The 12,252-nt window shown below is 54.7% G+C and overlaps 1 protein-coding gene across 1 annotated transcript; it reads right to left on the reverse strand.

Moving 5' to 3' along the window:
- Positions 1 to 150: 150 nt before the first annotated feature.
- FAM98B (family with sequence similarity 98 member B) lies at positions 151 to 9,988 on the reverse strand. The gene is made up of 8 exons (XM_038741270.1): positions 9,868 to 9,988; positions 5,036 to 5,184; positions 4,489 to 4,623; positions 2,831 to 3,009; positions 2,327 to 2,407; positions 1,488 to 1,604; positions 918 to 1,085; positions 151 to 697 (listed from the first exon to the last, which is right to left on the reverse strand). Exons 1-8 carry the CDS (start codon positions 9,954 to 9,956, stop codon positions 341 to 343), a joined length of 1,275 nt encoding a protein of 424 aa, XP_038597198.1. The 5' UTR covers positions 9,957 to 9,988; the 3' UTR covers positions 151 to 340.
- Between the last annotated feature and the right edge of the window lie 2,264 nt (positions 9,989 to 12,252).

A 12,252-nucleotide genomic window follows, 5' to 3' on the forward strand; every position in this document is an offset into this window, starting at 1 on the left:
GTTTTAGCTGACAGCCCCTCCAACGGCAGAGGGGGAGGCTCCCCCTACTCCAGTGCCCTAGGGCTGGGGGTGGCCCAAGAACCAATGGGACAGGGAATCCGATGGGAAGGAGTGGATTTGGGGTCTGGTGGTAAGAAATTTTTACTGGTCTACAAATTCATTTTTATTCGCTTTTCTGCTTTTTCTTTAAAAATCCAGGCTGCTCCAAGGACACACAAGGAAGGGGCGGGGGTGACCCACAAGGGGCCCTAACTCAGTGTCTACACAAAAGACCAGCTTTGCGTCACAGACAGACAGCAGGCACAGTCCAGCGGTGGCGGCCTCAGCCGCTCCCTCCTCCTCAATAACGCCGGTAGCCCCCTCCTCCGCCTCCATAAGGATCTCCGTAGCCCCCCCCGCGCCCACCGTAGTTCCCTCCACGCCCGCCACCGTAGCCTCCCCTACCCCCAAAGCCTCCACCTCCGCCCCCACCGCCCCAGCCTCCACCTCCACCTCCGCCCCCCCCACCCCAGCCTCCACCCCCACCGCCCCAGCCTCCACCTCCTCGCCCGCCCCCACCTCGCCCACCACCCCCTCGCCCACCCCAGCCCCCTCTGCCTCCACCTTCCTGTCTTTTCTGCCATGGGGGCATTTCTGGTGGCGGGGGCTCGATCTCCGTGGGCCGCCCACCCCGGTCAGGCACCCTTCCCATCAGCACCTGTGGCGAGAGAGCGCCGCTTGGCTAGCCCTGGGCACAGAGTCCCATGCCATGGGCATATCTGCCGCCCCCCAGGCAGCCCGCAGCTCCCTCTGGAAGCCCCCAGAGAGCTTCCTTCGGGGCAGCAGACAGCCCTCGTGGGGGGTGGTGGGGGAGGAGGAAGCATGCAGAGAGGTGGCACAGTAACCTCCCGAAGGCGGCCGTGAGGGGAAGCACCCACCTTATTGATGGGGCAGGCGGTCTTGTCGCGGGAGGAGCCGCTGCTGGTGCGGACGATCTTGGACAGGTCGGCGCGGGCGGCTAGGAGGTGGGCCACGCTGACGGTGGGCTTGGGGGACAACGCATAGCGCTTGGGCTGGTAAACCCTGGCGATGTCGTCCGTCTTCACCTGATCGCACAACCAAACGCCCGCGTCACCCCTGCAGCCGGGGAGCTCCAAGGGGGACGGCCCAAACATGGGTGAGCTGAGCCAGCGCCCCCGTACCTCGGTGGGAAACACCCACCCACAGCTCCGGAGTTAGGCCTAGCGGCCCCCAGTCAGAAAAATCATGACAGAAGGCGGGAGGGGAGAGTGCCCACTCCACGGAGGCCGGCTCTTCCCTCAAACCCGGCAGACGGTGCCTCGCAAATGCCCGTGAAGGGTGGCCTGTGAGAGGTTCCAGGGTAGGCCAAAACTAAGAACTCTCCACGTTCACTGTGACAACGTGTGGGGCCTCGCCACGGCCCCCACCCCGGGGCTCAGAGGGGCCGGGAGAAGCCGGAGTGCTGGGAGTTGTCTGGGCATCCTGACCTTGGCTCTCTCGGACCAGCCGAACGACTGCACGGTGACGTCCAGCCGCTTCATCAGCATCCGCCGGCGACATTCGTACTCGCTGGTGAGGGCCTTGTTGATGGCTTCCAGCCGTTCCTACGGCACAGACAGAACTGAGGTCCGGCGCCGCTCCCCGGGAACCCCCATTCCTCTCCGCTTGCTCCACCCCACCAGGGCCTTCTCAGAGTGGGGATGGGGCAGTGGCTGCAGTTGGGACCCAGTGCCTCGCTGCCCTGCTCCTGTTCCTCTATGTCTGCGACCGGGAGGTTTTCTTGCCCGGTGTCCTGTGTCTGCCACCCATCCCCCTTTGCCCCCCGCCGGTCTTAGGTCGTCGGCACCAGCTTGGGGACCAGCGACTGTGTCTACTTCCACCTGGGCCCTTTTTTCCCAGTGCCTAAAGCAGTGTTTTGAACGAAGTAGGCGTTCAACAGAAGGCCCTGCTGCTACTATTACTTAAAGGCATGGGAGGGGAACAGAACAGGGCTGGCCCCCTACTCTGGAATGGGTGGGGCCACCAGACCCTTTCCTGATTCCCAGCTCCTAGAGGAGGATTAGTCAGCAGAGACCACTTGCCCAGCAGGCTGCAAGATGGTCAGGGACAGGGCTTGGGGCTGAAAGTCCAGGCTCCTCCCCAGCTCGCTGTAGAGTGTCCAGCAAGTCCCTGACTCTCTCTGGGCTTCCTCCTGCCCTCCCTCCTAGGAGCCCGGGATGGGGCCCGGCTCCCTTGCAGCAGGGGCCCACCACAGCACATGCTTAGTCCCGAGCCAACTGCTACAGAAGCGGTCTCCCGGCAACCCCCGCGACTGGGGAAGTCTTACCGCCTGGCCGGGATTCAAGGCCGTCTGCAGCAGTGGCTTTCCCACGTGGTCACTGTGAACCTTGGAGAGGATGTCTTGCACCTGAAATCCCAAATACGGCAGCAGGGTCAGGGGCCGGCTGATCTCCCACCTCCGGGCAAGGCCCGGTCAGCCACAGCCTTGCCTCCGGCTCCGTCACTGGGGCTGCCTGCCGTGAGTTAGGGCAGGGGCCCCGTCCCAGGAGGAAGCAGAAACGGAGACATGGACAGACCCACCCTATGTGTGCACACCCCAGTGAGACCCCACGCCGGCCCCGCCTGCCCTTCTTGGTTATTCTGGTCCACCATGGGCCCGGGCTGGGGGGTCGGGGGGCATTCCTCAAGCCCGGCCGCAGCATGGGGGGTTGGGGGGCGGCTTGGAACCCTCTGGTCCCTTTTCAGGCAGGGTTCTGGGCAGGATGGAGGAAGGGAGTCAGAGGGCAAGGGGTGGGGTGAGACAGCCTTGAATGCACCACCCGTTAGGCACCTTGGCCTCCACGCTGTGCAGGAGGAGGGGGACGTCAGGAGCGGCCAACTCGGGCACGCCCAGCGTGTCACACACGGCCCGGACTTCGCGGTACATCTCCCCTTTCTTGTCGGCCCGCGCGCCGGCCAGCTGCTTCCTCTGCGTGATCTGCAGGGCCTGCAGCTCCGAGCTCAGAAACACTACAGAGAGGAAGACAGAAAATGGGGCCTGGAGCCCGGCACCTCCACCTTCTGCAGAAACCAACATTGGACCCGCCACCGACCACAACGGCAACGCTGACACGCCAGCCTCCCCGCCGGCTCGGGCAGGAAGCTGCCGGCACAATGGGAAAGCCCCGGCCGCTCCGCTGACAGCCACAGATGGGATGGGGGCCCAAACTGGTCATCTCCTCTGGGTGACACCAGGAGCGTTTTGCGGGCCAGGAAGCAGTGGGGGAGTTGGGAGCACCTACCCGACTCTATGAGCCTGCCCGATTTGGGCCTATTTCTATTTCCTTTCCCCGAAGCCGTCAAAAACGAACCACTCGCCATCTCCCTTGAAGCGTCCCTTCTCCTCGCTGTGACCTTCCCATGTCAGGTGATGACACCACCACCGCCCCCCAACCCGCCCCCTGCCTCCTTCTCTCTCGTCAAATCCTGCCGGCTCTTTCTAACCCACCCACCGCCTCCCGGTTCGGCCCCTTCCTCGCCACCAAACGGCGGTGATGGCTGTGGTGGGGGTTCTGGGCCAGCGGGTCTCCCCGCCTTGGGCCTCGCCCTGCTCCCCTCTACTGCACACATCAAAGCCTTCCGCTGTCACTGGGTGCTCACCCCTTCTCAAAACCCTGCGCTGGCTGCCCGGGTCCCTCCGCACCAAGCGGAGACTCCTCGGGGTCGGCTTCCAGGCTCTCTGCCAACACACCCCATCTTCCCTATCTGCTCTGTTCTCCTGTCGCCCCCAGCTCTCTCTCCGCATGCCTCCCGGGCCCACCTTTAAGCAGCGCCTTGCTCTCGACTCTCCCGTCCGTCCGTCCCCTCATTCATACCGTTCCCCCTCCCTCCCCAAATCCGGCACACCGCGGTGCTCCCCGCATTTGAAGAGTCAAACTACCTTGATAATTCTGTAAATACGTCCCTCTCCCCCATTAAAATGGGAGCTCCCCGTGGGCAGGGATTGTGTCATTTCTTTTTCTTATGCTTCCCAAGCGCCCGGTATAGTGCCCTGCGCCCCGGGAGCGGGCCCACCATTATGACTGTTCCTCCGGCGCCAGACCCAAGGGTCTCACACGACCCGAAGGTGGCAACCGAGACTCCTGAGATTCAATTCTCAGGGTTCTGCTCTGCTCTCTGGCCTCGACGTTCACCCCCTGGTCAGTTCTGGACAGTCCGGTTGTGCCCTGCTGCCACAACGGCAACGGACAGGCGCTCCCCAGTGCTGGAAGGAAAGGGGCAGGTTTGGGCGCCGTTTCTACTGACCAGCTGCACCATGTACAGCCTGCAGCTTCTGGCGGCCTGCCGGCTCCCTCCCTCGTGGGCCCCGGCGGCCCCACCGAGAGCCACTGCCGCCCCCGTCAAATCACCCTCCGGCTTATCCCAGGCCTGTGCCAGACCTGTACCCGTAGGGAGGGTTGGGAGAAGGCGCCCGGGCAGGGTGATGGCAGGAGTAGAAGGGTGACTTACAGAGGAGTTTCAAGCAGTCGTCCTTCTTCCGTAGCCGGTCTTTGATCTCGCCGGAGACCAGAGCTGCGTAGGGGCAGGCCATTTCCTTCAGGAACCCGCTCACTTCCAGCTGGAAGCTCTCTATGTCTTCTCCACCTTAAAAAACAATCACCTGTATTGTCATCATCATCACCACCACCGCCGCCGTCATCACTGGCACACCTGGGTGTGGTGCCCGGGGGAGTCTAGCGGGCCCGAGCACCAGGGCCCTCTCTGGCCCTCAAGGAGCTTCCACTGCACCATGGGGGAGTGGGGCAGGGGTCGGTTATTTACAAAGAGTGGGAGCGGTGACTCCAGGCCAGGCGGAAGCTCCTAGTAGGTAGGGAGTGAGTCTTTCCCAAGCAGCCGGAGCAGTGTAACGGGTGCTCAGGAAATGGCCCTGGCCAGGATGATGATGATGAGGGGAGGACGAGCCTGCCCCACCCAACCTGCTGCAGGTCCTGATGGGGAGGATGATGATGGCGGGGCCCGGGCCCAACCCCGACGCCCACCCCGGGGCAGGGAGTACCTGCTGCGGAGGTGATGCTCTCTTCCAAGTGGCCCAGCGGCTTGATCTGGGCGCCAAGCCAGATGCAGAGCTCAGAGAACGCTGGGCTGGACAGCCCGCTCTCCACCGCCGCCACCAGAGCCTGCTCCTCCAGCAGAGGCCCCTGGTACCTGGGACCGGGACGGACACAAGGACAGACACGGGGCAACACAGCACGTGAGCCTCCTGGATACTGACACTTCCCCTGTGCCGCGCTAAGCCCACCACTTCTCTCCACTCGGGGATCGGTGACAGGCCCCCAGAAGACAGTTTTGTTGGCAGGCACGGTTCCTTTCCACGGAATGGCCTCTCCCCACTCCATTCAAACTTGGGTTTGCCCGTGAACTCCTCGAGGGCCGCAGGGGCAGGGGCAGGGGGGTGAGTGGCGGGTCTTTTTTCTGGCCCGGGCTCTCCCTAGCCCCCAGTCCGGCACTCGGCTCACAGTGGCCACTCAAGGACTACTACCGATCGGTCATTTGATCAATCGTCTATCGCCCCTACCCCCCATCTCCCCTTTGCAACTGGCAGGGCGGAGGCACCAGCGTGGCTCGGTGGAAAGGGCACGGGTTTTGGAGTCAGAGGTCATGGGTTCAAGTCCCGGCTTCGCCAATTGTCAGCTGCGTGACTTTGGGCAAGTCACTTCACTTCTCTGGGCCTCAGTTCCCTCATCTGTATAGTGGGGATTAAGACTGTGAGCCCAACACGGGACAACCTGATCACCCTGTAACCTCCCCAATGCTTAGAACAGTGCTTTGCACATAGTAAGGGCTCAATAAATGCCATCATCATCACAGCGAACCGGTGAGTGGTGGCCCAAGGGGCCGTTCCTCCTGCCACCCCCAAACTCTGCCACTTTCCCAGGAGCACTTCAGTCCACCCACCAATCAATCAGTCGATCCACGGTATCGACTGCATTCACGTTACGTATCTTTAAATTACAAAATATAAATTACTTATTTATCCATATTAATGTACGTCTCCCCCTCTAGGCCGTAAGCTCACTAAGGGCAGGGAATGTGGCTGCTAATTCTGTTGCACCGTTCTTTCCCAAGCTCTTAGTACCGTGCTCGTCATGTAGTAAGCGCTAAATAAATACCACTGATCGGTTGATGGACTGAGGGCAGAGCAATGGAGCAAGTCACTGGGAGGATCCAGTAGGGATGGTGGCCACGATCCCTGCCCTCAAAAGCCTCCCCGTTTAGCGGTGTAGACGGACATTTAATTTTGGATGAGGAAGGAGGAAAAGGGCACCTGTACGTGAGTTAGTGTCCAAGTGAAAGGGTGTGAGAGACATCTTGTCTACACAGTGCATAGGTGGTGCCTGATAATAATAATACTAATAATAATGGCATTTATTAAGCGCTTACTATGTGCAAAGCACTGTTCTAAGCGCAGGGGAGGTTACAAGGTGATCAGGTTGTCCCTCGGGGGGCTCACAGTCTTAATCCCCATTTTGCAGATGAGGGAACTGAGGCCCAGAGAAGTTAAGTGACTTGCCCAGAGTCCCACAGCTGACAGTTGGCGGAGCCGGGATTTGAACCCATGACCTCTGACTCCAAAGCCCGGGCTCTTTTCCACTGAGCCACGCTGCTTCTCTACCACAACTAACTACTGGGCCCAGGGCACCAAGCTGGGAGCACACGCTAATGGCTCACTGGAAAGGGCATGGGCTTGGGAATCAGAGGTCATGGGTTCTAATCCTGGCTTCGCCACTTGTCAGCTGTGTGACTTTGGGTAAGTAACTTAACTTCTCTGTGCCTTAGTTCCCTCACCTGTAAAATGGGGATCAAGACTGAGAGCTCCAAGTGGGGCAACCTGATTACCTTGTTCTCCCCCCTGCCTCCCCAATGCTTAGAACAGTGCTTGGCACATAGTAAGTGCTTAACCCATACCATCATTATTATTATGATGATTATTATGGTCTCTGCCCCTGAGGAGCCCCTATCTAATGGGGGTGAGAGTCACAACCACGTTATTTACATAGACCAGGAGCAAAGATACGGATTAACAGGTAGAAGCAGGAGTATGGAAAAACGGAGACATAAATGGAGCTCGCCAATCTGTTACGGGTCTAAAGCGCTAAGAGTGGCTGTGGGACGATCTCCGCCAGGAAGCCTGCCCTGATTCCTCCCCAACCCCGTCACCTCAATCAATCAATCAATTGTATTTATTGAGCGCTTACTATGTGCAGAGCACTGTACTAAGCGCTTGGGAAGTACAAATTGGCAACATATAGAGACAGTCCCTACCCAACAGTGGGCTCACAGTCTAAAAGAGTCCTCAGCCCTTGGACACTCACCCCCATCCCTCCCCAAAGCACTTCTCTCTATTGTTCCCTCCTGCCGGTCACTGATTTTGGTTCCTGTCCCCCTCTCTGTTCCCTGGATTGACTGAAACCTCCTTAAGGACAGGGATTGTGTCTATGGAGTCTATTGGACTTTCCCAGTGTTCAGCACACAGTGGACCACAAGGTCCCTAAGGGCATGGGTCCATGTCTACTAATTCTACTGGACTCTCCCATGTGCTCAGTACAGCGCTCTGCACAAAGGAGACTGGGAGTTCCTTGAGGGCAGGGATCGTGTCTACCAACTCTTCCGAGCGCTTGGTACAATGCTCTGCCCAGAGTGGGTGCTCAATAAATAATAATAATAAAGGAGGTAAAGTGGGGATGGGGAGAGGAAGGAGGGGGCTCAGTCTGGGAAGGCCGAATCACCTTGTAACCTCCCCAGCGCTTAGAACGGTGCTTGGCACATAGTAAGCGCTTAACAAATGCCGTCATTATTACCAACTTGTACTTCCCAAGCGCTTAGTCCAGTGCTCTGCGCACAGAAACTGCTCACTACGATTGAATGAATGAATGAATGAATCCCCCTGGCCTGGAATGCCCTCCTTCCGCACATCCGCCAACTTGTACTTCCCAAGCGCTTAGTACAGTGCTCTGCACAGAGTAAGCGCTCAATAAATACGATTGATTGATTGATTGATCCGCCAAGCTGGCTCTCTTCCTCCCTTCAAGGCCCTACTGAGAGCTCACCTCCTCCAGGAGGCCTTCCCACACTCAGCCCCCTCCTTCCTCTCCCCCTCGCCCCCCTCCATCCCCCGTCTTACCTCCTTCCTTTTCCCACAGCACCTGTATATATGTATATATGTTTGTACATATTTATTACTCTATTTCCCTTACTTGTACATATCTATTCTATTTATTTTATTTTGTTAATACGTTTGGTTTTGTTCTCTGTCTCCCCCTTCTAGACTGTGAGCCCGCTGTTGGGTAGGGACCGTCTCTAGATGTTGCCAGCTTGTACTTCCCAAGCGCTTAGTCCAGTGCTCTGCACACAGTAAGCGCTCAATAAATACGATTGCTTGATTGATTGTCTCTATAAGTTGCCAACTTGCACTTCCCAAGCGCTTACTACAGTGCTCTGCACACAGTAAGCGCTCAATAAATACGATTGATTGAATGATTGAATGAATGAACAAATACCATTATTATTATTAGATAATTATTATTATTAATAATATAATAATAATTATTATTATTAGAGAAGCAGCGTGGCTCAGTGGAAAGAGCCCGGGCTTTGGAGCCAGGGGTCATGGGTTCGAATCCCGCCTCTGCCACATGTCCGCTGTGTGACCTTGGGCAAGTCACTTCACTTCTCTGAGCCTCAGTGACCTCATCTGTAAATCAATCAATCGTATTTATTGAGCGCTTACTGTGTGCAGAGCACTGTACCTGTAAAATGGGGATGAAGACTGGGAGCCCCACGTGGGACAACTTGATCCCCTTGCATCCCCGCCAGCGCTTAGAACAGTGCTCTGCACATAGCAAGCGCTTAATAAATGCCATTATTATTATTATTATCATCATCATCATCATCAATCGTATTTATTGAGCGCTTACTGTGTGCAGAGCACTGTACCTGTAAAATGGGGATGAAGACTGGGAGCCCCACGTGGGACAACTTGATCCCCTTGCATCCCCCCCAGCGCTTAGAACAGTGCTCTGCACATAGCAAGCGCTTAATAAATGCCATTATTATTATTATTATCATCATCATCATCATCAATCGTATTTATTGAGCGCTTACTGTGTGCAGAGCACTGTACCTGTAAAATGGGGATGAAGACTGGGAGCCCCACGTGGGACAACTTGATCCCCTTGCATCCCCCCCAGCGCTTAGAACAGTGCTCTGCACATAGCAAGCGCTTAATAAATGCCATTATTATTATTATTATCATCATCATCATCATCAATCGTATTTATTGAGCGCTTACTGTGTGCAGAGCACTGTACCTGTAAAATGGGGATGAAGACTGGGAGCCCCACGTGGGACAACTTGATCCCCTTGCATCCCCCCCAGCGCTTAGAACAGTGTTCTGCACATAGCAAGCGCTTAATAAATGCCATTATTATTATTATCATCATCATCATCATCATCCATCGTATTTATTGAGCGCTTACTGTGTGCAGAGCACTGTACTAAGCGCTTGGGAAGGACAAATTGGCAACATCTAGAGACGGTCCCTACCCAACAGTGGGCTCACAGTCTAGAAGGGGGATTGGGTGGGGACTGTCTCTATGTGTTGCCAATTTGTATTTCCCAAGCGCTCAGTACAGTGCTCTGCACATAGTAAGCGCTCAATAAATACGATTGATGATGATGATGCTGATTATTAAAACGCGACCCCTGTCGGCGGGAGGAGACATGACGGACTGGGGGGGGGGGGTGTCACGTGATGAGAACGGTGGGGGGGGAGGGGAAGAGACAGACGGGGGTCGGGGGGGGCGGGGTCGCGCGGCCTGTCAGGCTCACCCCAGCGCCTCCAGGGCGTCCAGTACGTCCCCCTCCATGGGTCCCGGGGGCCGGGGGTCGGGCAGGGGCTGCGGGCGAGGCCCTGTCATGCTCCGGCGGTGCGCCCCCAAAACCCTCCGCACGGAAACGCGCGCCCCCGCACTCGCGTTCCCGCCCCCCCCAACGTGCGCGCGCGCCCCCCCCTCCCACCAGCCGCGCATGCGCCCGCGCGCTCCCCCACCAGCCGCGCATGCGCCCGCGCGCTCCCCACCAGCGGCCGCGCATGCGCGCCCCGCGTCTCCATGGGAACGGCGCCCCGACCCAGGGGAGACAATCATCATTCATTCATTCATTCATTCAATCCTATTTATTGAGCGCTTCCTGTGTGCAGAGCACTGTACTAAGCGCTTGGGAAGTCCAAGTCGGCAACATCTAGAGACGGTCCCTACCCAACAGTGGGCTCGCAGTCTAGAAGGGGGAGACAGACAACGAAACAAAACATATTAACAAAATAAAATAGAATCAATATGGACAAGTGAAATAAATAGAGTAATAAATATGTACAAGACGGTCCCTACCCAACAGTGGGCTCACAGTCTAGAAGGGGGAGACAGACAACGAAACAAAACATATTAACAAAATAAAATAGAATCAATATGGACAAGTGAAATAAATAGAGTAATAAATATGTACAAGACGGTCCCTACCCAACAGTGGGCTCACAGTCTAGAAGGGGGAGACAGACAACGAAACAAAACATATTAACAAAATAAAATAGAATCAATATGGACAAGTGAAATAAATAGAGTAATAAATATGTACAAGACGGTCCCTACCCAACAGTGGGCTCACAGTCTAGAAGGGGGAGACAGACAACAAACCAAACATATTAACAAAATAAAATAGAATCAATATGGACAAGTGAAATAGAGTAATAAATATGTACAAGACGGTCCCTACCCAACAGTGGGCTCACAGTCTAGAAGGGGGAGACAGACAACGAAACAAAACATATTAACAAAATAAAATAGAATCAATATGGACAAGTGAAATAAATAGAGTAATAAATCTGTACAAACATCTATACAGGTGCTGTGGGGAGGGGAAGGAGGTAAGGTGGGGGGATGGGGAGGGGGAGGAGGGGGAGAAGAAGGAGGGGGCTCATGGGTTCTAATCCCGGCTCCGCCACTTATCTGACGTGTGACTTTGGGCAAGTCACTTAACTTCTCTGTGCCTCAGTTCCCTCATCTGTCAAATAGGGATTAATACTGGTTATGATTAATATAATTAATAATTAGATTATTACTGATTATGATTAATAATCATAATCAATCGTATTTATCGAGCGCTTACTGTGTGCAGAGCACCGCACTAAGCGCTTGGGAAGGACAAGTTGGCAACCTATTGAGACGGTCCCTACCCGACAGTGGGCTCGCAGTCTAGAAGGGGGAGATAGCATCATCATCATCAATCGTATTTATTGAGCGCTTACTGTGTGCGGAGCACTGGACTAAGCGCTTGGGAAGTCCAAGTTGGCAACATCTAGAGACAGGCCCTACCCAACAGTGGGCTCACAGTCTAAAAGGGGGAGACAAAACCAAACATACTAACAAAATAAAATAAATAGAATAGATATGTACAAGTAAAATAAATAAATAGAGTAATAAATATGTATAAAACATATATACAGGCGTCAGTCTGTAAATACCATGTATGTGCGCCTGTGTAGAGATAAGTACTGTAAAATGTAAATAAAATGGTGTGTATAAGTGTCTGCATAAAGTAAAAGGATATAAATGTACAGCCGTATTTTAAGCGCTTAGTACAGCGCTCTGCACACAGTAAGCGCTCAATAAATACGATTGATTGATTCGAAGGTGGGTTATCTTCCCACTTTTTTCTTCCAATCATATTTATTGAGCGCTTACTGTGTGCGGAGCACTGGACTAAGCGCTTGGGAAGTCCAAGTTGGCAACACATAGAGACAGTCCCTACCCACCAGTGGGCTCACAGTCTAAAAGGGGGAGACAAAACCAAACATACTAACAAAATAAATAGAATAGATATGTACAAGTAAAATAAATAAATAAATAGAGTAATAAATATGTATAAAACATATATACAGGCGTCAGTCTGTAAATACCATGTATGTGCGCCTGTGTAGAGATAAGTACTGTAAAATGTAAATAAAATGGTGTGTATAAGTGTCTGCATAAAGTAAAAGGATATAAACGTACAGCCGTATTTTAAGCGCTTAGTACAGCGCTCTGCACACAGTAAGCGCTCAATAAATACGATTGATTGATTCGAAGGTGGGTTATCTTCCCACTTTTTTCTTCCAATCATATTTATTGAGCGCTTACTGTGGGCAGAGCACTGTAGTAAGTGCTTGGTTAGAGAAGCAGC

This window comes from Tachyglossus aculeatus, assembly GCF_015852505.1.
Source record: "Tachyglossus aculeatus isolate mTacAcu1 chromosome 12 unlocalized genomic scaffold, mTacAcu1.pri SUPER_6_unloc_1, whole genome shotgun sequence".
In the NCBI taxonomy this organism is placed as follows: Eukaryota; Metazoa; Chordata; class Mammalia; order Monotremata; family Tachyglossidae; genus Tachyglossus; species Tachyglossus aculeatus.

What these genes read in the sequence shown, in the direction of transcription:
- FAM98B (XM_038741270.1), bottom strand. Translation starts at nt 9,956, where the DNA reads ATGACAGGGCCTCGCCCGCAGCCCCTGCCCGACCCCCGGCCCCCGGGA. An exon ending in CGACTGCTTGAAACTCCTCT is followed by an intron (nt 3,010 to 4,488) that starts GTAAGTCACCCT and finishes TCCTCTCTGTAG; the next exon opens with TGTTTCTGAGCTCGGAGCTG. An exon ending in CCTTGAATCCCGGCCAGGCG is followed by an intron (nt 1,605 to 2,326) that starts GTAAGACTTCCC and finishes TCTGTGCCGTAG; the next exon opens with GAACGGCTGGAAGCCATCAA.